Source organism: Symphalangus syndactylus, chromosome 15, assembly GCF_028878055.3.
Source record: "Symphalangus syndactylus isolate Jambi chromosome 15, NHGRI_mSymSyn1-v2.1_pri, whole genome shotgun sequence".
Taxonomy (NCBI): domain Eukaryota; kingdom Metazoa; phylum Chordata; class Mammalia; order Primates; family Hylobatidae; genus Symphalangus; species Symphalangus syndactylus.
In genome coordinates, this window is record NC_072437.2 from 60,815,881 (window position 1) to 60,842,368 (window position 26,488).

Here is a 26,488-nt window from a genome sequence, read left to right on the forward strand (position 1 = left end):
AACCCAGACAATAAATGATTTACCAATTTGCCTTACCTTATTCATTGAATCCCCTTGAAGATCTCTCAGTAACAAGATACCTAGCTGACATAATAAGGATTCACATATTCTTAGACTTTCAAGACAAAAATACCATCCTAAATTGTTCACAATTCTCAAAGCTTGCCATATGCATTGTACTGGATTTAGCATTATCTCATTTATGTCTTCAATGTTGTAAGGGAGTAGTATTTAAATGATAAGGAAATTAAAAACTGGCGAGATTAACTAAGTTATGAAAAGTCACAAAAACCAATAAGCAGGAGAAAGAAGATTTAAATCCAGGGCAATGACCCTATGTCTGGATGTCTCCAATCTGTTCCTGGTCCCTATCATTTAATGCCCCTCCACCCTTAATCAGAAACATGCCACAACCATGCCTCCTCTGCTTCTTCAAATAGTCTATTGTATATTTTAAGTTTTCTAAGTTAGTTTTTGGAACATTGGTTTTTAGTACGCCCTATTTGAAAGATCACTAGATAACCCAGCTCTTTCTTTCACTCTTTTCTAATATAAAAAGAAAACTAGAAAATATCATTTTATACCAAAATCTGGCATGGTCAAGAGATAGGCAGATTACTTATTCAAATATTCTGTTTCCCAACTGTTGTCCTATATCTTATGCACAGATTCAAACAAAGTTGATTTAAACAAGAACTATAACTTACATAATATTAGTAAGTAACTGATCAGTAGTGACTGATTCTAGAGTCATGCATTTATAGTCATTAATGGTAAAATGCTGGTTAATAAAAGCATTCCAATGAAGACATAAATAAGGAGCTTTTACTATATTAGTCTTATTTTACTAATAAAGAAACCAAAATAATTCAATTCACATCAAAAATACATTCCTTGAATATGTACTTTGGTTTAAGATAGTTACATTTTTATATAACATATGGATTTTTAGCTAAAGACAAACCAAATGAGTAATTTCTGTGTGCCAACTTCTAAAATGTTTATTTAAATTATTTTTCAAAACATCTTCATTAATACTGGTGAAGACAATTATTAATTCTGTGAGAATAATATATATTCTTATATGACATATAAGAATAATTCTGTAAAAAGGCCAGGCACGGTGGCTCACACCTGTAATCCCAGTACTTTGGGAGGCTGAGGTGCGCAGATGACTTGATGTCAGGAGTTTGAGACCAGACTGGCCAACATGGAGAAATCCCATCTCTACTAAAAAACACAAAAATTAGCGAGGCGTGGTGGCATGCGCCTGTCTGTAGTCCCAGCTACTAGGGAGGCTGGGGCAGGAGAATCACCTGAGCCCAGGTGGTGGAGGTTGCAGTGAGCTGAGATCATATCACTGCACTCCAGCCTGGGCAACAGAGCAAGACTCCATCTGAAAAATAATAATAATTCTGTGAATAATAATTCTAGAGAACTATTAGTTTATTAATATTGTGTTGGAAGTATGTAATGAAAAGAAAAAATCAACGAGGAAGAGCAAGCAGAGATATCAAATTTTTGTTTCATGTGAAAAGTTACATTTGCATTAAGAATGTTTTAAAAGATAAAATTTGACAGAATAATCTAGATCAGAGAGTTTTAAGGTTATTTTTCTTCTTGCTAGCTGCGTTCAAAGGAAATCTTAAAGAGACCACTGTGCAAAACTTTTAAAAGTAAAAACGCTCTGAAAGAGTGAAGGGAGCAGACAAGAGTCTCTGTACTACTATTCTATTAGCTTGTAGCAGAGGTGAGTTCTCAGCATCTTTTTAGGACACACAGAGAAAGCAGAAAACCAAGAATCAGAAAGCTTCAAAATTTTAAGTAAAATAATGTAACGATGTACAGACAGTGCTTTGATATTATTTACTTTTCCTATAGAGATTTGTTGCATCCAACAGACCTAGTCAAGATTGTTGCCTACTTTTCTAAGTATGCTTCCTAGAATTCTACATTTCCTGGAAAACTGTTCAAAATGCAAATTCTTGGATTCCATCCTAGTCCTACTGAATCAGGAACTCAGACGGGAATAGAGGTGGTTTGAGGTCCAGCAATCTGTGTTCTAGCCAGACCTCTGGGAAATTCTGGTGCACACTGAAGTCTGAGAAAGCCACTATAACCAAAAGCAAAAGAAATGTAAAGAAACTGGAGAGGATTCTAAGAACAATAGAGATGAAAGTAAAGCTTGAGACTGAGAATAAACAAAGGAATCAAGATAGATGGCTTTAGCAAAAAGAAACCTGTGAAAGTGACATTTATGTCTTCACGTATATAATTATTCACAAAGGGCCGGGCGCGGTGGCTCACGCTTGTAATCCCAGCACTTTGGGAGGCTGAGGCGGGCGGATCACGAGGTCAGGAGATCGAGACCACGGTGAAACCCCGTCTCTATTAAAAATACAAAAAATTAGCCGGGTGTGGTGGCGGGCGCCTGTAGTCCCAGCTACTCGGAGAGGCTGAGGCAGGAGAATGGCGTGAACCCTGGAGGCGGAGCTTGCAGTGAGCCGAGATTGCGCCACTGCACTCCAGCCTGGGCGACAGAGCGAGACTCCATCTCAAAAAAAAAAAAAAAAATTATTCACAAAGGAAGGTAACCAGATGTACTCCATTTCTCCTGACGAAAGACAAAGAAGACATGGACTTTAACTTGCAGCATAAAAAGTTTAGGTAAAAATATAATTAAAGTTTGCTGAGTTTGCTGACACAAAAAAATGCATAACACGAATACATATGTGTGTACTGCAAAATGATTGCAATAAACAAATGCACAGCTTCACCAAATTGCTCCTAATACTTTCCTAATCTTATATTTGTATATAATAAGTTCATTAAATAAACGTAACAGTTTATTAAGGTAACTAAAATAAAAAGGTAAATAAAATTGAAAGATAAGAAAAGGTCATTGTAATGAGTGCCAATTACATCTGGTAAGTCTCACGGTTCATGTAAGCATGCCATAGTTACAAATCCTGAAACAAAAGGTTGTTTTTTTTTTAATGTTGAAAAGTCACCAAAAGTTGAACCCTTAATAATTTTCCATGGAAGTCACCATAACAATGACTTTGTGACCTGTTCACCTCCAGAGTATTTTGCAATTGCAGTCTTTATTGACAAAAAGTAATTCCAGTAATTTAGTTCATATTTATTGTAGTTAGCATAATGTAAGAAGTTATTGATTTTCTTTACCTTTTCTACCTTTCCACTATTGATGTCACTGGGGAGGAATTTCTTGCCAATTGTTCTCAGATCTGTCTAAAATAAAAATATTATTATTAAAATGGAATTATAGAAAAGAGTAAATTTAAATCTAATCTCACGAACAAAAGATGAAATTACTTATGGTTTGTGAAACAAAAATTCAATTTAACTAGTCATGAGATCTACATGTATTATCAATCTTTCAAGTAACAGTGTCCCATAATACTTTGTTTAAAGTATACCAGTAAGATGAATAGTAACACATAAGGCCTTAATCCTGCTCATATTTCTTTAGGTAACCTTTTTACTTACTAACTCTTCTCTGTTAAAATCCAAAACTTAATTTATGTAAATTTTGATCTTACTAAAAAATATCACATTCCAAAATCAAATGAGAGCTTTTGAATACATATGCATAGTATATTTTTAAAAACTGAATCCCATATAACCTTGACATTACATAAAAACATATCGCTCTATAGGCTATGATATCTGTAACATAAAGCTACATAACATACAATATCCCAGGACACAATACCACTGGAACACCAAAGAAGTTATAGTAACCTTTACTATAGTAATTTCATTTGCTTAAACAAGTTACAGAAATAGAAGGTGGTAAACAAATGACTATGAAAATGCAGAAGTACCTGTAACTCAGCAAGGAAAATATAAGGACTAACATAAACAAGGCTATAGCATTCATGACATAAGAAAAGAAAATTCTGACTACACAATCTACATAAAAAGCAGAATATTTTACAACTGTGTCCTCTTTAGAAAGTGAAAATATAAAGGAATGGTAAGAGATTTGTTCAGAGGAAAACTGTCAGTACTCATAAAAAAGATCCAATTATTTAAACTAATAAATTATCCTGATGGTTGAGATAGTGAGATTAGCATAATAACTGAAGTTGTATTGTTTTATTTTTCCTTATAATATAGTAAACAGTAACTCTTCATCACCTTAAGAACAAGTTAAAAGAAAACAGACTTAAAGTGCATTTAACCACATAAATTACAAGGGAAAAATTTTTGTTAGACTTAAGGAGAAAACACTAGATGATTAAAATTACTGTGATGTGAAATGAATACATACAGAGGGGCAGGACCATCTTCTTTTAACACCTACCATAATAGAATATCCTCCTATTTGAAATATCCACATGTAGTCAGCTTAAGAAATGAGAATATAAGTTGTATAATCCCCACAGATTCTTTCCAGTTTTTTACTACTGTGATTCATAATTTATTCCTTAATGTAATGCAGGGATCACTCAAAGTAAAACTCACTAAATAGAACTGCATGGCAAATTAAGAGCAAATCCAGACTCATGTGTAACAATGCTTTAGACTTATGCTTTCTGCAACCTCAATCCAATAACAGAATTAAAAGAAATATAAACTGTACCTCACGTTGTACGCCTTTTCACTTGGTAAGTACTGAGTAACATAGGTGTAAAAAAATACTTTCTTAACACCAGCCTTCCCTATATTAAGACGGTTTTAAAATTAAATATTAATAGATGTGAAGCACTCAGTATAATGACTTGCACAGAGTAAGCACTCAATAAATGTTAGCCATTCTGTTTATTTTAGTGAGCATGAAACATGTACTTTTTTAATCATCTGAACATACATAACCATCATATCAATAATGTAACTAACAGTTCATGAAAACATTTACATTATTTTGAAGTCACCCAAAAGCTGAAATATTTAAATATTAATGAGAAACAGAATACATACAAATTTTATAATATATCATGGTCCCTCATTTCTGGTTTTCAGCAATAATTATGAAATTTAATTCAAATGAAAATGAGCCATCACTGTAAAGTAAATGAGCACTAGACAAAAATCCTAAACCTTGACCCATCCCAGCTGTAATTAAAGAATCATATGATCTAGGACACTGTCACTAATTCTCAAAACCCAGTTAATTTACTCCTCTATAAAATGGAAAAACACCACCAACCCTATCTCACAAAGTTGTTGTCAGGCTAAAAAAAGACTACACACTCAAAGTTTACATAATTTCTAAAGTGCCATACATATACATAGTATGTGTCCTTAAATATACAAATGTTATTTTGATGTATTTTTAGCAAGATGAAAATGATCTACCAAATCTTTAAATGCCCTAAATTCATACTATTAAGACAACGTTATTATTCAGATGCCATTATATCAGGATTGCTAGGACGATGACTGGGTCCAAGAATGCTGTTATATTGAACAACAAAAAATAATAATACAGGAAAACTTTTAGCATCTACCTACCCACACACACATACACATGCACACATAAATACACACACACACACACACACAGACACAATCCCTATTTACTTAAGTAAATGCAAGATAATATCTACTTGGCGAATCATTTTATATTATACAAAATCTTAAAGGAAATAAAAATATAATTTGTTTTTAAATTTTTACTAATGGGGCCGGGCGTGGTGCCTCACACTTGTAATCCCAGCACTTTGGGAGGCCGAGGCGGGCGGATCACGAGGTCAGGAGATCGAGACCACGGTGAAACCCCGTCTCTACTAAAAATACAAAAAATTAGCCAGGCGTGGTGGCGGGCGCCTGTATTCCCAGCTACTCGGAGAGGCTGAGGCAGGAGAATGGCGTGAACCCGGGAGGCGGAGCTTGCAGTGAGCCGAGATTGCGCCACTGCACCCCAGCCTGAGTGACAGAGCGAGACTCCGTCTCAAAAAAAATAAAAAAATAAATAAGTAAATAAATAAATAAATAAATAAATAAATTTTTACTAATGGATAGTGATCAGTAATTTAAGACTGGGCTATCATTAAATATTTTTCTGAATAATTCCAGTATTTGAACGTAAAACTTACATGCTGGATTTCAATGTCATTTCTTAATATTCTTACTCTCCAATTTAAAAAGCAAAAATTAAAAACATTCCTTTTCAACATAAAAAGCTAAGCCTAAAAGTTACATAGCAGATCTGAGGCAGCTATCTTTAGAAAGGCCAGCTTACAAGGTTAGCCCTAGGCTGGCAGCTAGGGACTTTGCACTTGGACCACTCTCTAACTAAAAATGTAATTCACTGCATGGATTATTCATATAAACAATATGATTTATGGTGGACATCTGTTTTCTGGGAGGGATCTGAAATTTTGGTACCTTTGTGGGCAGCCCAATAAAGGCCTTGAGTATTAGTCTCCAGAGGGCTTCCCTGGAAAGAAACACTATATACATGTTACTACAGTGTTCATTGTTAGATAAAGGAACAAGCTCAGCGTGTACCCCATAGAAAGAAGAGAAGAAAACTTGTTCATGGATTATCCTCCCAATATATAATTAGCTATGCATGTGTGGGTACGTACATATATGCACAATAAGAATCAGTAATACATGTCTTTCTCAACTAGTGGTTAATTTCCCACAATCACTCAAAAGTTGAAAAAAATTCAACAGAATACTATAAATGCCTAAATTTTATTAAAAGATGTTAAATTTGGAAAAACAGATTATTTGTCTGGTATAGGCTTCACCCTAGTCAAAATGTTTTTTTTCCTATCATATGGCATCATAGCTTTGGACTGCAGTATTTAACCACATATTTCAGGGAAAATAAAAAAGACAAATTAACTCATTCAGATAATAGTCAGCATGCACCTCCCTCTTATGAACACAGCACAAATACTTCATCCTGATTTATTTTATTCAATTTTCATACCAATTATAGTTTATTGCTATTTACCTAAGTATATAAATTTTAAAAAAAAACAGCAAATTGTCATAAAATCTCTTTCCTAGAATCTTTAGGAAGTTTTTCTTAAACAAGAGTCCTTTATAATATTTTTAAGCAATAGAATTAACTAATTTCAGTGCAAGACAAAGAAAAACAGTTTTTAGTCATAAATAACATGTATAATTTCTAGCTAATGCTTATTATTAAAAAATTAGTCGTTTATTTATTAAAAACCTAAATACTTAGCTCAGAAACCAAAATAAATGATCTTACTTGTTAAGTAAAATTCAAAGAGACTGAAAGAAAGATGACTCAGTGTAGGACATAAATTTTATCTGTTTAAACCCAAGTTTAATTTTATAAATATAAATTTAAGTAATTTTAACGTTAGATTTATACACTTATTTATATTTTAAATGTTCCCTGTGCCCATCATTTCTGCTTTACATTGATTTTGCAGTGATATGATGGATTTGTCAGACTATAGTTCTTTTAGGAATTTCATTGACCATATATCGTAGTACATAAATTTGATTGTTTATAGCTTATTATAAAGCTACATAGAAAAACAATCAGAGGGTAACTGCAGGAATGAGAAAAGAACATTTGTTTACTTACTTTTTTTTTTTTTTGAGACAGAGTCTCGCTCTGTTGCCCAGGCTGGAGTGCAATGGCACGATCTTGGCTCACTGCAACCTCCACCTGCTGGGTTCAAGCGATTCTTCTGTCTCAGCCTCCCGAGCAGCTGGATCTGCAGGCACACACTACCAAGCCCGGCTAATTTTTGTATCTATACTAGAAATGGGGTTTCACCATATTGACCAGGCTGGTCTTGAACTCCTGAACTCATGATCCTCCTGCCTTGGCCTCCCAATGTGCTCGGATTACAGGCGTGAGCCACTGTGCCTGGCCTGTTTACTTACATTTTTATTTCAAACAATTTTTATAACTCTTGAAAAAACCCAAAAGCCAATCCAGTTATGGAAAAAAAAAAAAAAACAGCTAGAGGGTTGGGTGGAGAAAGAGTTGAAAAGAAATATACACTAAAACATTAATAGTAATTATAAGCGGATTTAATTTTCTTATTTTGCTTTTCTGTTTTTTCTGAAATGTTCCACAATAAGTATTATTTCTATCATCATGAAAAGTTATTTTGAAACAATAAATACCACTGTCAAAAAGTTATAATCTAGCTAGAGTTTCTATGTAAATTAAATGGCAATTCATTTTAATGAATAGTCAGTTTTTACTACTATTACATAGCTACTGTAAATGTTAAAAAAGTCTATAACTGATCAGTGGGTGAAAAAAAGGGATGTTAATTTCATTTTTTCCTTTTTCATTGGATTCTGTATAATAGATATTAATAACTTGCTAATATGAGATTACCAAATTCAACAAACGTCACTACAACTTAAAATGGACAAAATAAGAAAGATGTTCTCTATATTTGTTATCATATAACCCAATTTATTCTGAGACTTTTTTATGAATATAGCTTCCAGATTTCAAATGTTTACAAGTTAATAAATATAACCTACATTGAGAGCAATCAGGATGATGTCATTTACATTGACTTTGTCTGGAGAGCTTGTGCAAGCTTCAATGCCTTCATCTGAAAGATACCTGTTAAAATAAAATAAATGGCTTAATATTATCTAAAATCAAAATTAACCAAAATTCTTTTCCTAAGTCTACATGCAATTTTGTTTTCTACTATAAAGTGCTTCTGCTACAAATACTAGGGAAAGAGTCTTGGATATGGATTCCCTGTTTATTTACTATGTCTTATAGAAGAGATGAACAGTGCATACTTTTCTTTTGTACCCTTAAAGAGATGTTGTGTCAATAAGATTATTCATATGCTTTCTGAGAAAAGCTATTTAAATGTCAATATACTTAAGGGATGTATAAGCTACTCTTTGCTATTATACAAATATAATCTCGACTTAAGTATCTGTTAATACAGTAAGCTCTTAAAAAGAGATTGAGATGTGTTATAAAAATAAAACTAAAATCAACACTGTTTTAAACTTAGTACAGAAGAACTTCTCTCGGACTTTCTCAGATTATCTTCTCAAGTTCCCTTTCTTTCACATAATGTTCTCAAGCATCCTTCAATAAAGGCTATTAATTCCAAATAACACAAAGATAAGCAACTTTTTACAATACATCTTTTACTTTTCCTATCTCTTTTCAGTTTTTTTTACTCATTGTCTTATTTGCCCTTTTTTCTTTTATCCAGTCCAAATCAACCATGCATCTGTCAGAGACAATTCATTCAAGAGTAAAGAGATTACTGAATCTGAAGGAAAAAAATTCATCTCTACCCATACCCATGGACATTTTGAAACTCTTTGATAAACTCAACAATTCTGGAATCAACCATCAAAAATTCACTTGTAAAAACCCCGATTAATATCTCACATTTTTTATAATCAGTATCAACCCCTTTAACCCAATGGCTAATGGTACCATCACCATTGCAGACATTCTTCCACAGTTAAAAGGATCCAAGACTGCTAGTCTAAGAGATCTAACTCAAGCTCATTTTTGATGAACAGCAATTCCACCATCAACCCTCAACACTAGACTGATTCTAAGATACTTATCAAAGTAAACCTTACCCAGAAATAGCAACCAAAAAAAGTGCCTTTAAGAAGTAGAGAATAATTTCTCCAAAGTAAAAAAGCAAGTGAAAAGAAATGTGAATAGTTAGAACAGTACAGAAGAGCAATAGAAGATTAAAGTAGATAAGCCAATGAGCAAGACCAAGGAGATAAGTCAAAAATATATATATTTAAATCAAACCAAGAATGTTAACAAAATTAGGTACTATTAAAAGTTTAAGACCATGACACTGCTAAACCACAATGATAAATGAAGGCAAGTAGTTAAATGGGTGACAGAGAAAATACAAATATATAGATGAGTCAGTAAGAATGAATAGATGGTAGGCAGGAATGACAGTATATAAGTGACCATGGAATACAAATATCTGCAGTCAATTTCGATGGTTAAAATACTGCTTTAACTCAAAATGGCTATAATAATTTATTATGCTGTTAATTTTTCACTATGAACAGTGAAAAATTGTCCAACTGTATCTGTAACTCTAATTAATCATCTTACAAATTCACTTTCATAAATATTATGCCCCTCTTATGTGAAAAGTATTATGTGAAATCAGTAATAAGATTAGTAAAATGATGAAAACTAAACACCTGCCCTCAAGAAGTTTACAGTCTCCTATACAGTGTAACACAATACATAAACAGCTATCATACAAGGCCAAAATAACTATAAAAATGTTATAGGGGCTCAACGTGGCTGTGGGATGGGAAAAACACAGAAAAGGAATAGTGTAATCAAAAACATGGACGTGAGTAAGCGTGAAGCACCTTCTAGGAATAATATCCTAGAGCTTTCTGGCTGGAAAATGGAGAAGAAAAAAGAGGTAAGTATAGGTTGAGACCAATTTTAGAAAGCAACAGTACATGAAAGGATATGGGTGATAAATTAAATTCTGATTGAGTGATTACAAAAACACGCTTTCCAAGCTCCTACACGAGAGGGAAATAGTATGCAATGACTAATAGAATATTTTGTTTTCTAGAAAGGAAACTGTAGAATTAAAGAATTATAGGATGTCAGATAAACTAGAATAGGTTATTAATTTAAATTATAATAGATTATTTATAATAAATTAATTTAATTTAATTTCATTTAAAAATAACCAAAATTCACCTCTTCAACTTTACAGATGGAGTCCTAGAGATGTAAAATTAAACTTGCCCCCAAAACAGAAATTTAGAAGATGCAAAGTTAAAAACAAAAATGACTCCTAACTCCCAATTCAGCACTCTTTCCATTACAACACACCATTTTCAGCTGGGCACAGTGGCTCATGCCTGTAACCCCAGCACTTTGGAAGGCCAAGGCAGGTGGATCACCTGAAGTCAGGAGTTCCAGACCAGCCTGAGCAACATGATGAACCTCCATTTCTACTAAAAATACAAAATTAGCCAGGCGTGGTGGCACATGCCTGTAATCACAGCTACTTGGGAAGCTGAGGCAGGAGAATTGCTTGATTGCTTGAACCCGGGAGGCAGAGGTTGCAGTGAGCCGAGATCATGCCATTGCACTCCAGCCTGGGCAACAAGAGCGAAACTCTGCCTCAAAAAAAAAAAAAAAAAAATTTAATTTATCAAACAATTAATGCTGATACTAGTGATATGATAATCTCATAAAAAAAAAGCCAGTAGCTATCCAAATCAGTTTCCTAATCAGCTAGATACTTCAGCAACTCACACAGACAAAAGCAGAACTAGACAAATTCAATCGGTGAGCTCCAAGGTACATTAAACAAGAACAGGTATAAAACTCAGTTGATAAAAGCAGTCATGCTGTTCCCTTCTGCATCGTAGAAGATCAGGAAACTAGCATCAACTAATTATTAGATATTCAAGTTTTCAGAAGAATAAAAATATTCCATCCCTACAAAATATTAAAAGGTAAAGTCTAACAAAAATTCTAAAGGCAGAGTTGTAAGGGTTTGGAAACTTGCCTTTATCCGCATAAGTCAAATATGTGATTTCTTTCAAACAAGGCCCATACATCACATTGCTGGACTTAAAATTATATTACAAGGCTATAGTTACCAAAACAGCATGGTACTGGCATAAAAATAGGCAATGATACCAACGGAACAGAATAGAGAACCTCGAAATAAAGCCAAATACAGCCAACTGATCTTCAACAAAGCATACAAAAACATAAATTGGGGAAAGGACACCCTATTCAATAAATGGTGCTGGGAAAACTGGCAAGCCACATGTAGAAGAATGAAACTGGATCCCCATCTCTCACCTTATACAAAAATCGACTCAAGATGGATCAAAGATTTAAATCTAAGACCTGAAATCATGAAAATTCTAAACATTTTCATGGTTTAGAAATTCTAAACTTTGCAAAACTCTTTGGACATTGGCATAGGCAAAGAATTCATGACTAAGACCCCCCAAAAAATGCAACAAAAATAAAAAGTAAGTAGAACTTAATTAAACTAAAAACTTCTCATCAGCAAAAGAAATCATCAGCAGAGTAAACAGACAACCCACAGAGCAGGAGAAAATATTTGCAAACTATGCAAAAAGGACTAGAATCCAGAATCTACAAGGAACTCAAACAAATCAGCAAGAAAAAAAAAAACAAATAATCCCATCCAAAAGTGGGCAAAGGATGGAAATAGACATTTCTCAAAAGAAGATATACAAAAACAGCCAACGAACATATGAAAAAATGCTCAGCATCACTAATCACTAGGGAAATGCAAATCAAAACCACAATGAGAAACCACCTTACTCCTCTTAAGAAAGGCCATAATTAAAAAGTTAAAAAAAAAAAAAAACCATAGATGTTGTCATGATGTGGTTTACACTGCTGGCAGAAATGTAAATTGGTACAACCGCTATGGAAAACAGTATGGAGATTCCTTAAAGAACTAAAAGTAGATCTACCATTTGATCCAACAATCCTACTACTGGGTATCTACCCAAAGGAAAAGAAGTCATTATATGAAAAGACACATGCACACACGTTTACCGCAGCATAATTTGCAATTGCAAAGATGTGGAACCAACTTAAGTGTACATCAACCAAAGAGTGAATAAAGAAAATGTGGCATATATACACCATAGAATACTACTCAGCCATAAAAACGAATTGAAATAATGTCTTTTGCAACAACTTGGATGGAGCTGGAGGCCATTATTCTGCATAAACGAACTCAGGAATGGAAAACCAAATACTTTATGTTCTCACTTGTAAGTGGGAGCTAAGGCATGAGGGTGCAAATACATACAGAGTGATATAATGGACTTTGGGGACTCTACTGGGGTAGGTTGGGAGAGGGTGAGGGATAAAAGACTACATATTGGGTACAGTGTACCCTGCTTGAATGATGGGTACACTAAAATCTCAGAATTCACCACTATAGAACTTATCTAGGTAACCAAAAACCACCTGTACCCAAAAAAACTATTGAAATAAGAAAATAATGAGGCCTATAAAAGGTTTTCTGAACATAACAAAACCAAAAAACTTAAGCCTTATAGGTTTACTCCATAATTTTCAAGAAACAGGGCACCCATTCACAGCTCTCCCTGAATAATATCTTACTGATCCTTTTGTTAATACTGGACGATTGTCACAGAAGGACTGAGCCTAAAAGTTAACCATAATTTGGGATTTACAAATTAATCTTTTCATTTTTATAAACATTTAAAACTCCAATATTACCAATGAATAAAACAAGTGATAAAAAACTCAAAGACCAAAATGTGCTTCAAGAACTTCAGTAACACAGTAACTGAAGAACAACACAACACAGGATTCACCAGTCTTAATTGTGGTAATCAGGAAAGAAAGCAATTGAAAAGCGGAGCAGGCACTCCAGTTACGGTCCCTGTGCATACCCACCTGGTGGACCTTGAGAGAAGAGAATTATCATCAATTCCCATGTGCCATCTTTGAACACCTAAAACCCAAGGGCATTGATACTAAAGAAGAAACTGACAACAGAGGGTTCTTCTTTACTAAAACAGCCAGCAAAAGCACACTTTTTTTTTTTCACTCTCTAGTGGAGATTTTGGACATTAACATTATAAAACCACTTATTACTAATCTAAACTATGACAACATCTGAATACATTTTACTGAAAAGCAGGGCATTAAAAGGCTAAATTTCTGCATGATACTCACAGAACAGACAAATATTTCTCACTAATTTTACCTTCAAATAATGCAATTTTTAAGTCACCACAGTTTAGTAAGTGCTCAATTTTTTTTTTTTCAACAGGGTCTCACTTTTCACCAGGCTGGAATGCGGTGGCACAAAGGCAGCTCACTAGAGCCTCAACTGCCTGGGCTCGAGCAATTCTCATGGCTCAGTCCCCCAAATAGCTGGGATTACAGGCACTCACCACCATGCCCACTTAATTATTTTATTTTATTTTATAGAGATGAGATTTCACCATGTTGCAGAGGCTGGTCTCCAACTCCTGAGCTCCAACAATCCGCCCACCTTGGCCTCCCAAAGTGCTAGGATTGCAGGCATGAGCCACCACACCCAGCCTTAAGTGCTCAAAACTTTTTAAAAAGGGATTTTAGAAAATGCTTTCTTTAGTAAATGCTTCTATTTATAAGAAGATGTCAAAATTCTGTCTTAGAATCACTTAACTGTCTTCACCTCATGTTCAGAAGTCATTTGGCATATAAAACAGACATGTCCAACCCATAGCTCAAGAATCTCAGTTGGCAGAAAACTGTGATAAAACAAACACTATTGTTTTAAACTCATTGTTCCAGATAGTAGATCTCCATTACCACCCTTTACCATCAGTAAAGAAAGAAGAGGGCCAATTTTCTTTTGATCCATTTCTTTGAAAGCAGGTAATATCGGTGAATCTAACTTACTCACTGGCCATAACCTACGAAGGTGGCAGCCATCTCCTCCTCGGCATCATGGCCGCCCTCAGACCCCTTGTGAAGCCCAAGATCGTCAAAAAGAGAACCAAGAAGTTCATCCGGCACCAGTCAGACCGATATGTCAAAATTAAGCGTAACTGGCGGAAACCCAGAGGCATTGACAACAGGGTTCGTAGAAGATTCAAGGGCCAGATCTTGATGCCCAACATTGGTTATGGAAGCAACAAAAAAACAAAGCACATGCTGCCCAGTGGCTTCCGGAAGTTCCTGGTCCACAACGTCAAGGAGCTGGAAGTGCTGCTGATGTGCAACAAATCTTACTGTGCCGAGATCGCTCACAATGTTTCCTCCAAGAACCGCAAAGCCATCGTGGAAAGAGCTGCCCAACTGGCCATCAGAGTCACCAACCCCAATGCCAGGCTGCGCAGCGAAGAAAATGAGTAGGCAGCTTGTGTGCACATTTTCTGTTTAAATAAATGTAAAAACTGCCAAAAAAAAAAAAAAAAAAAAAAAAGAAAAAGGAGCAAGGCAAACTACAGATCAGCTGACTGAGCTAAAGGGGGCAGCCATGTCTGCACGAGGACTGGTAAAGCAGTTACTGCATCAGATTTGATTTTTAGCTTCTAGATTTCTGTAAAGCAGTGTACAAGCCAAACAAAACAGGGCTCAGCCTGCATGTGGTACATGTACTTTGTACTTATTAAACACATTAGTTTATTTAAATTATTTGCTCCTGTTCACTTCCAAGCTGTCTTTGACATACAGTGTTGTGCCGTAAGTGTACCTCAGATAGTATAACATTCATAGCCAACTTCCTTTCCAACCAAGAAAAGAACCAAGTATCTTTTAGGTCACTTTGTACACACTGGGAGAGGAAAGAACACAATTATGCCTGTAACAAACCTCTGGTGAGTTGTTTACATCACACTAAAAAGTATCAAATCATGCAGTCTGATCACTGACATAAATATTTTACAAACTTGACATATAAAGAACCCATGCTTACTTCAGACTTTGAGGACTACTTATATTTTTAAGGAGGAGGAATGTTTTAATTGGCCAGAAAGTGAGCCATAAAAGCAAACACTAAAGTTTTGTTCTCTTTACCCCCTGCCACCCATTGAAATAATGAATGCCCATTCAAATCTGAACTGCGACTTTACTTCCTAAAATAATAAAATACAGAATTATTGCACATTGATATAAACTAGGCTGATGACACATGAAAAGTCTTTAAAATGCCAATGAGAAAACCAAGAGTGAAAACATTCTTCACAATGGATAGGGACTATGTCAAAAACCCAAATCAAATGGCTTCATGCAGTTTTTGGGGTTCTAACCTACACCTGATTATTTGCTACCACACTGAGGTTACTAGCCCCCGCACATGATACCCAAATACCAAAATGGGAGTTTGATAAATGAATTCTTGCTTAGCCACAAAGAAAATAAAGATAACTAATTCCCAATTACCCAAGCTAAGGTGGGACAAGAGAGGGAAAAAACATAAAAGATAATTAAAAAAATAACTTCTATTAAAGGATATTTTTGATCTTAGCAAACATGGAAGTTCCTGACCTACTGCAAATTCCCAAAACTTTAATGTTGTAAAGATATTTTTAAAAAATTACCCATACTAAGATCTCTCTGTTCACTCTGCCTAAACTGTTTCTCTCTCCATAGTGTAAATTGATTGTAATACACCTGCCAAAAATTTGTTTTATATATTATTCTTATAGACTCTTACTATACTATACCTAGCCAGAGACATTGAAAGAATTAACTTGCCGATTCCCTCCTCTAGGGCAGAAGGAAATGGCTTGCAAGTTCTTGTTTATGAACATAACGGGAAAATACAGTATTTTGCCATAATGAACAACAAGATTAGTAAGGTAAAAATGCTAGTAAGAATTGGGGCACAAGATTTTCTTCAGCTAACCTGTTAAAAATAAAATCAATATATTTAATACAGCTTACAGATATATTGGAAGGATAGCACATGAGAATATAAAACTGCTGGTGTTCCACCAGCAGTTAGTTGAATGAATCCATGAATTCCATGGCAAAAGCTCTATTAAGCATAATAAACAGAAGGATCAGAATTCTACAAAAGGTAATTCAGAGGAGTGAGTACTATGAAAAATGGTGGAAAATGAAAAAAGAGGTCTTTTATTTTGTTTCCCTTAACGACTAAGTACCTCTTCTATTAATATTACCACATTTTCTTTTCTTGTCTAGGCAAAGTAGCCACTTCCTATCCCAAATTGAATGCCACAATCTGTATTCCAACAATTAAACTAGGACTTGAATCAATGTTAGCTTAAAAATTTAGTTTTCTCTGTGGCTTATATATAAATGCATCAGATAAATAAAGGTACATACTATTTAAAGTACTTCTAAGTACCAGCATGTAGTGTTAATCTTAATGTAGTAAACTATTTTCAATACGAGATTTTACTCATTAATAAACTATCTATTAATATGCATTATTTTTTAGGTTTTTAGTTTTTATGATTTCTTTGCAATCATAAATATACATTAGTTCCACCTTTTTTTTTTTTTTTGGTAAAGATAGTCTTGCTTTGTTGCTCAGGCTGGTGAAAGGATTAATATGCAAAAAAATTTTTTTAATTACTTAACGCTATTTAAGAATCTTCTTCTAAATAAACAACTTCTGATGATGCAAAACAATATGAAATGCCTTGATATACATCATGGTTAATATCCACACTGGTCAAATATCAGTATTTCAGTAGCCAAACAAAAAATTTATTTTAAAAATTGAGATGGAAATTAAAAAAATTTCTAGGGAAAATCCTTTGTAAGTTTATATCTAATTTAACAGTATTCAAAAGTGTTTAAATTCTGAAAAGTTAAACCTAGATAGCTTTATGTTAAGCACTTCCTTTAAAAAGCTGAAGACTATCAGGTAGCTAATTGTGAAAGCTGTACTACTTGAAAGCACCACTAGATGACAACCTTGTTTCACAAGTAAAATATACTCCTGTTGAAGCTAAGACCCTGAAGAGATACTAAACTAGCTTAAAGGTTTCTGACATTTGTTTTTTGTTGGAGAGTAGGGATAACAAAGAAAATAAAATAGACTATTATAATTTTGAATTTGTGTTTGATATAAAGATCACTCAGAGTCTAAAAAAAACTCATTTAGTAAGCATTCAAGAAATACCTCACCATTAGATATATTAAGACAATTTTCTCTTCCCATCTCTTCTACATCTATATCCTCTGGAAATAGATGATTTTATAAAAATAAAGTACACATAAATTATTACAGACTAATGCTTTTTTGCTGTAGAATAGTTACAAAAAGCATTTTCAACATTATTTCAATAATTGCTTTTCTCTGACATCAAAATAAAGCATGACAATTTTAAAATAATCATGATAGGTAATAAACAACAAACTTCTATTTTTATGACTCATATTCAAAATATTAAAATATTTTCCCCATACATAAACCAATCCATGAAGGCATTCACCCTAGAATGCTTATTTGGTATTAAAAAAATTGTAACAGCTGAGCAAGTAAAAATTTGTAAATAATTCCCTTGAAAACCCATAATTGATCTATTACAAAGTATAGTGGCAATGGTAACCTAACAATGTTGTTATTCATCTTTGTAAACCATGACTTCACATAAATTTAAAAGTAGAAAATGAAGGCCTAGATATTTTTACTTTCATTGGGGTTATAATTTACAGCCTTCCTCTAATTCTGTATTTTCATACATTAATTCAGAGGCAGAACTGCGGTTACTTTTTAATAAATCAGATTTTAAGATGTGAGATTACTTAATATTTCTGTCCTCTTTTTCTCAGCACAAAGGTAGTGGCTATAAAACCACACATCAGGTCAAAAGGCTTACATGAAGCCAATGCCCTAAACACTACACTGACTACTGCACTCATAGCATTGGTGCCTACAAAGTCCATGCTGAGGGTCTCTCAAGGTGAGGCCTTCCAGAATTAACCCTAAGGAGATCACATAGTTGGTTAAGTTTACCTAAGAAATACTATTTATAAATGTAAGGTATTATAAAAATTGGAAGGCATTTTCATGAGTAGCTGGAGAAACTATCACTTTTTAATGAAACTAGTGAAAACCAGATGAAAATCTCAGCCTTACCTTTTAATACGTGTGGGACCCTAGTCAATTTACTTCATCTTTCTGTGCCTCAGTTTCCCCTTGCCAAAAAAGACAGTACTGAAAATACTGATCTACAGAGTTTTTCTAAGAATAAATGAGGAGACAGGATGTAATACCTAGCATATGCTTGGAATACAGTAGGTGCTAAATAAGTATTAGTTTTCTTCCTTCTTAAACATGGTGCCCTTGTTTATTCTACAAAATATTTTCAAAACATAATGATATTCAAAAATCTGGATTCTAATGAGAAAGAAAGAGAATAAAATTTACCTAATGATAAAGGGAATTTCTTCAAAGGCTACAGCTAATAGTCAAAAGTGTATACGCTTCCTTATTGGTAAGCCTCACTACGTATTTCTAGCAGGCTACTCACATGGAGTTCACCGAGAACTAAAGAAAAGCATCAGAAAGAAGGAAATACTTTTATTATTTATTTTGTTTAAATTATTCAGTTTTACAATTGAAAGTTTTTTAACAATAAGAAAATAAGTTATTCCATTAGACTGTGCAACTGTTTCTGCCTGGAACAGAATTTCTAATGCAAAATGAATTGCTATCGTTTTTGTTCAATCTGCCATTTATGTAAAAATTTAAAACAATAATGTCAAGAAAGGGCTAGTAAGCAATAAAGTTTAAAATTATATTGCACAGAGAAAAATTAGTCATTTTACAATTTACATTTAAAATTTAATGTCATTCAAAATCTTAAAAATGAAAATCTACTTCAATTATCATACGCAATTACGACAAATACCTATTTGTTTCTAGTACATGCAATCATATGTCTTACAATCTAATTGCATAACGATTCCCTGTACATTAAAATGAAGTAAAAAATGAAAGAGGCATATAAAAAGCACAATATTACAATTAAAAAGGGGAGCCACTTAAATGTGTCACTAAACAGGTAAATATTAAACAAATAAATTTTTTGTCAAAAGAGTGAAATAGTCCCATATATATGTCAGCTGATAAATACGAATTAGTAATTCTCATTTCCATTTCTTTAAAATGCATCTTAAATACAAAGCGCTTAGTGTTGCTTACATTTTTGAAATAGAAATGCTGCAAATAAATTAGATATTTTTTTCTATTGAAGGAGACCAGGAAATTTCACCCCAAAATACGGCACCCTGGTATGCTGATTATTTTAAATTAAAGGCCCTTGGAGACTGGCAGATAATAGAAGAAGCTTTACTCTGATACTCCCTTATCTGCTTAAACTCCAGACTCTTCAAAGAAGAAAATTACCACTGGTCCTTTCCTTGAGTTTTCATTAACTCATACTGCAGGAATAAACACTGAAGTCTGTCAACACACCTGGACAGAACCACTGTCTTCTCTGTGGGCCCACAAGGCTTTGTCTCAGGATGCATGAGGATGTATGTTCTCCAAGCCCATTGAATTCTCCTAAAAATCATTTACTAGCCCCCTTAAAATCGTCCACATCTCCCTCTCCTCTGTGAAGAGTATATAAGCTTCTGTACCCCCAGTGCACTACTGTATAAACAATCATTCTCTTGTAATTCCCTTGTGCTATACAGGATAAAATTAATTTTGTATGCCCCTGCTATTAATCGGCCTTTCTTCAGCTGATTTTCAGCAAACCTTCAGAGGGAGAAGGGAAAGTTTTCCCTTGGCCCCTATATTAACTTAGAAAACATAATTTGACTACATCCCCCCATACCTCTTCATAGTAGCCTGCATGGTGGCCCACAAAAAGATATGCTTATGTCCTAATGCCTGGGAATCTGTGAATGTTACTTTATTTAGAGACAGTCTTTACAGAAGTAATTAAATTAAGAACTTTGAAATAAGAAAATCATACCAGATAATCCAGACAGGTCCTAAATCCAATGACAAGTGTTTTTATAGGAGAGAGGCAGAGGGAGTTTAAAAACAAACACACAGAGTAAAGTGACACACAGGAAAGTAAAAGGCCATATGAAGCTGGAGGCAGAAACTGGACTGATGATGCCTCAAGCCAAGGAATGTCAGCAACCATAGAAGCTGTAAGGGGTAAGTTACTGATTCTCCCCTAGAGCCTCTGCAGGGAGAACAGCTCCAAAAACATTTTGATTTCAGACTTCTGATCTCCAGAACTGTTAAGTGAATAAATTTCAATTGTTTTAAGCCACCCAGCTTGTGGTAATTTGTTACCGCAGCCACAGGAAATAAATATATCCATTACAAATTCCAGTAATTACTTGAGAAGTATTGATTTAATTAATAAAAAACATTATTTTGAAAGGCCATCCATCCCTTAGCTTAGAATCTATGAAGGACATTTTCTATTCAATTTAAAATGCCTTGATTCATTATCTCTTCCTGAATGAATACTTTCAGTGAACCTTATTGGTTAGTTTAAGTCTATAAATAAGAAAATACAAATTATACAGAGTGACAGTGGCCCTTCTTATTACACAGAAAAGGAAAGTGGGTAAACCAGGAGCACTGAACATTGTGGAGAGATCAGGCAAAGGAAAGACGTAGAGAGAAGATCACCAAACTCTGTCTACCTACACGTGACTGACCTCCAAATGACACTTGCGAAGCTGACTCCAAACATCCCAGCTGAAGACAGAAGATTTGAAAAGAGGATGGAGCTGCTGCATAAGAAACGAAACTGCGGTTCAAACCCAGCCTCCCCACAAAAAAAAGTACCTTTAATAACACAGGAAACAACAATCATCAGTGTAAAACAACAGAACAAAAATCTTTACAATTTAACACTATTAATATGCAGTACAAAATCCAAAATTACCCAACATACAAAGAACGAAAAAATGGAACACATTCTGAAGAAAAAATAAAATCAATAAAATCTGATGCCAAGATGAACCTGATGCTGAAAATAATAAAGATTTAAAGTGGATATTACAGCTATTTGCACTTAAGAAAAAACAGTTTTCAATACAGTCACACTCCACATAACATTTTGGTCATTGACAGATACATATATGACTGTGGTCCTCTAAGATTAAAATACTGTATTTTTACTGTATCTTTTCTATGTTTACATATTTTTAAATATACAAATATGTTTAAATACATAAATACATACACAATACTAAATTGTGTTACAATTGTCCACAGTATTCAGTACGATAACATGCTGTACAGGTTGGTAGCCTAGGAGCAACAGGCTATGTCATATGGCCTATGTGCGTAGTCGGCAATACCATTAAGGTTTGTGTAAGAACACTCTGTGATGTTCCCACAGTGACAAAGTTGCCTGAGAACACATCTCTAGAACATACCCCATAAAGTGATGAATGACAGTATATGGTATGTGAAGGTTTTATAGAATTCCTCTTTGAAACCATTTGTCCCTTGGTGCTTTTATGGAGTAATCTCTCCTTAATTTTCTCTATTTCTTCTATAACATTGGTCTGCTTAAGCTTTCTAACTCTAATAGGGGCAACTTTGGTCATCTGTACTTTCCTAGAAAATTACCCATTTCATATAGGTTTTTAGAAGTATTTGCAGTGTCTCATGACATTTAAAAAAATTGTTATTGTGTATATTCAAGGTTTACAACATGTTACAGGATACATATAGATAGTAAAATAGTTACCATAGTGAAGCTTATTATCGTATCTATCATCTCACAGTTACTTTTTGTGTGTGACAAGGGCAGCTAGTATCTACTTATTTAACAAAAATCTCTAATTTTAATAACTTTAGTCCTCATGTTGTACATCTCCCAACTTGTTTGTCCTACATATCTATTTTGTGTCCTTGGACCCACATCTCCCCATTTCCTCTACCCTCCCTGCTGCCTGTGATAACCACTGTTTCATTCTCTATCTCTATATTTGAGCTCTTTTTTTGTTTATAATATTCCACGTATAAATAAGATCACATAATACTTCTCTTTCTGTGTCTGGCTTATTTCAGTTAGCATGACATCCTATAGGTCCATTCATGGGTGAGAAATGGCAGGATCTCATTCTTTTTAAAGGCTCAATTACATCCCATTGCAAATACAAGTCACTCTTGAACTCGGGTGTTAGCAGCACCGACCCCTGCACCGTTGAAAATTTGAGTATAAATTCTGATTCCCTAAAAGCTTAACTACTAATAGCCCACTGCTGACCGGAAGCCTTACCAATAACATAGTCAATTAATACATGTTTTGTATATGTATAATGTACTATATTCCTACAATAAAAAGAAAATGTTACAAAAACCATATGGAAGAGAAAACATATTTACTGCTCATTATGTGGAAATAGACCATCATTAAGGTCTTCATCCTCATTGTCTTCATGTTGAGTAGGCTGAGGAGGAGGAAGAGGAGGGGTTGGTCTTGCTGTCTCAGTGGTGGCATAGTAGAAATCAAAGAAAATCCACAGTATAAGTGAACTCACACAGTTCAAATCCGTACTGTTCAAGATCAACTGTATATACCACATTTTCTTTATCCATTTTTCCATCGATGGACATTTAGATTGTTTCCATAGCTTGGCTACTATGACTAATACTGCAATAAACTTGGGAGTGCAAATATCTTTATGAGGTAGTGATTTCATCTTCTTTGGATATATTCTCAGAATAGGGATTGCTAGGTCATACTGTAGTTCTATTTTTAATTTCTTTAGGAGCTTCCATACTGTTTTCCATAAGGGCTGTACCCATCTACATTCCCATCAACAGTGTACTAGGGTGTTTCTCCACACCCCTGCCAACATGTTATCTTGTATCTTTTTTGATAATAGCCATCCTTATAGGTGTGAGGTGATACATCATAGTGGTTTCAATTTGCATGTCCCTGATCATTCGTGATCTTGAGCACCTTTTCATACACGTCTTAGCCATTTTTATGTCTTCTTTGGGGAAAAGTTTATTCAGGTCCTTTGCCCATTTTTTAATCAAGTTATTTTTAATGTATTCTGTTTCAAAGATGACTTCTCCTTGTTATTTCTTATTTTACATAGTTATGCTTTTTTTCCTTGAATAAGTTAGCTAATGGTTTGTCTACTTTGTTAACTTTTTCAAAAACACCAAGATTGTTCATCCAATAAATGGATATAAACAAAATGTGTTATTTCCATAAACTGGAATATTATTGTCATAAAAATAAGTGAAGGATACATGCAGCAACATGAATGAACCATAAAAATGTTATGCTAAGTGAAAGAGGCCAAACATTAAAAGCCACATTTTGTATGATTCCACTTATATGAAATGTCATATAAAAAAGTCCATAGAGACAGAAAGCAGATGAGAAGTTGCCAGGGTCTATGAGGAAAGGGGAGTGATGGCAATGCATATCAGGTTAAATGTTCTTGAATTAGATAGCAGTGATGATTACAAATCTCTGTGAATATACGAAAAGCTACTGAATTATATGCTTTTTTATTTATTTATTTATTTTTTGAGACAGAGTTACCCTCTGTCACACAGGCTGGGGTGCAGTGGCACAATCTCTGCTCACTGCAACCTCTGCCTCCTGGGTTCAAGTAAGTCTCCTGCCTCAGCCTTCGGAGTAGTTGGGACTACAGGAGCATCCCACTATGCCCGGATAATTTTTGTATTTTTAGTAGAGAAGGGGTTTTGCCATGTTGCCCAGGCTGGTCTCGAACTCCTCCCTCAAGTGATCCGCCAACCTCAGCCTCCCAAAGTGCTGGGATTACAAGCATGAGCCACTGCGCCCAGCCAGAACTGTACACTTTAAAGGGGTGAATTTTTTTCTGTGATTTATAACTCAATAAAGTTGTTTTTTAAAAACCACTGTCCAGGGCGGTGGCTCACGCCTGTAATCCCAGTGCTTTCGGAGGCCAAGGTGGGTGGATCACAAGGTCAGGAGATAGAGACCATCCTGGCTAACACAGTGAAACCCCGTCTCTACCAAAAATACAAAAAATTAGCCGGGCATGGTGGCGGGTGCCTGTAGTCCCAGCTACTCGGGAGGCTGAGGCAGAAGAATGGCGTGAACCCGGGAGGCGGAGCTTGCAGTGAGCCGAGATGGCGCCACTGCACTCCTGCCTGGGCGACAGAGAGAGACTCCATCTCAAAAAACAAAAACAAACAAACAAAAACACTGCATGGCCAGCGAGAGAAAACATCAGGATTTTGGCTTATTTGCTAAATTTACTGGTTTTCTATTCTTTTGCTCATCAATTTCTGCTTTCATAGTTACTATTTTTCTTCCTTTCTTTTGACTTACCTTGATCTTTTTTAGTTTAGCTGAAAATTTGGTTCATTTATCATTTATTCATTTTATTAATAAAAGCAGTAAAATAAATTTTCCTCTAATCACTGCTTTCAATACACCACATAAATTATGATATAAAGTGTCTTCACTGTCATTACATTTTTTTACAATTAAATACATTTAATTGTATTTCTCCTTTTACAATTTTTTAAAATACTTTTAAAAAAGTTGTTTAGTCAAACTTTTTAATTCCTAGGTGAAAGGGCTTGTATTTGGTTTTGTTAGTAAATCCTAGTTTTAGTCCACTGTAATCAGAGTGTTTATAATAGTTCTACTTTATGGAAGTTGTTAATGTTTCCCTTATGACACAATATATAATCAGTTTTTGTGAATGTGCCATAGGCACTTAAGAAAATGAGTATTTCTCTTATCAAGATATAGCATTCAATATACAGTATACCCAGAAGATCGACCTTATTGGCTACACTGTTTACATCTTCTACCTCCTTATATTTTGTCCACTTAAATCTATCATTACTAGCAATGAAAGTAGTATAATGAAGTATCCTGTTACTGGTATGTTTCTACGTATGTGTCCCTGAAAACTCCTGAAGTTTCTGTTTCAGAAAGCCAGTTGCTCTATTTCTTGATGCATAAAAGTTCTGGTATGATGAAAACTATTTTTATATATTTTAATATTTGAAAAGCAGCTTGGCTAGATATAAAATCCCAAATTCATACTTCCACTGACTTTTCTTTGAATGCTGCTCTATTTTTGCCTTGCTTTATATATTGGTTTTGAAAAGCTTGATGCTACTATAATTCTTTTGCTTTTATTTGACTTTTTTTCATGGCAGTCCTAAGGATTTTATTATCTTAACAATCTAATAATTTTTAACTGGGATATGTCTTGGAGTTAATTGCTGTGGATTAATCTTTCATTGCACTTGGCATACTTTCAATGTGTGGATTTACATCTTTTTCTATCTGGAAAGTTTTCTTGAATTACAGTTTTAGATATCAGCTCTTTTCAGCTGTTTTCGTTTTTTCCCCTTAGGTACTCAAATAAAACAAATATTATTCCTTCCTTGACTTGAATATTATTCCAAAGGATATATTTGGAATATTATTTGGATAATATTTGGAATAAAAAGAATAATATTTGACTACTTTCTCTCTGACATTTCTTCTTTATTTAAATTCTCACAGTTGTTTTTCTTTCTTCAATGCTCCTTATCAAATTTTCATTCTAGTCCATTTTCCCTTGGGTACCTTGTACTATATTCTTTATTTCTAAAATAATTCTGATATCTTCTTCCATTTCTTTCCAAAGCTCCATCAACATTTTTCTCCCATTTGTCCCTGTTTATTGTCCACTTCTGTCTTCAGTTTTTGAATTTCTGACTCAAGTGATTTTTCATACTTCCAAATGCTTGTTGGAGTAAATTTAATTCTGTTGGAGTATGAACTTAAGAGTTATAGTTCACGGTTGTTTTGGGGGAAAAGAATTTTCCTCGGTTTGCATGCAAATTTCTTTCCTGATTTAGAAATATTTTTGTTCATTTTTGTGGCATTCGGCTGTTTTACAATATTTCTACTCCAATGTCGCCCTTTCCTACCAGTCAATCAATGCTATATACTTTAATGAAGTGGTTGGTTTCATTAGGGGGCATATTACGAATCTTCCACCTTTGTAGTTCTATTTTGTCTCACAGGGACTTAATTTTTCCCTTTTCCTTCTTTT

At 34.3% G+C, this 26,488-nt stretch overlaps 2 protein-coding genes across 14 annotated transcripts in view; one reads left to right on the forward strand and one right to left on the reverse strand.

The window, feature by feature from the left end:
* Positions 1-26,488, reverse strand: part of TDRD3 (tudor domain containing 3) — a 184,207-nt gene that overhangs the window by 132,202 nt on the left and 25,517 nt on the right. For all 13 annotated transcript variants that reach the window (XM_063618788.1, XM_055245351.2, XM_063618785.1 and 10 more), the window contains 2 exons: positions 8,470-8,554; positions 3,187-3,252 (listed from right to left, as the gene is read on the reverse strand). In XM_063618788.1, coding sequence (XP_063474858.1) covers positions 3,187-3,252; positions 8,470-8,554 — 151 coding nt within the window. The remainder of the gene's footprint in view (positions 1-3,186; positions 3,253-8,469; positions 8,555-26,488) is intronic.
* LOC129464223 (large ribosomal subunit protein eL32) lies at positions 12,836-14,901 on the forward strand. Its single transcript, XM_063618783.1, has one exon. It carries the CDS (start codon positions 14,453-14,455, stop codon positions 14,858-14,860), a length of 408 nt encoding a protein of 135 aa, XP_063474853.1. The 5' UTR covers positions 12,836-14,452; the 3' UTR covers positions 14,861-14,901.

Excerpts from the sequence above, each read along its gene's own strand:
- LOC129464223 (XM_063618783.1), top strand. The coding sequence starts at position 14,453 with ATGGCCGCCCTCAGACCCCTTGTGAAGCCCAAGATCGTCAAAAAGAGA.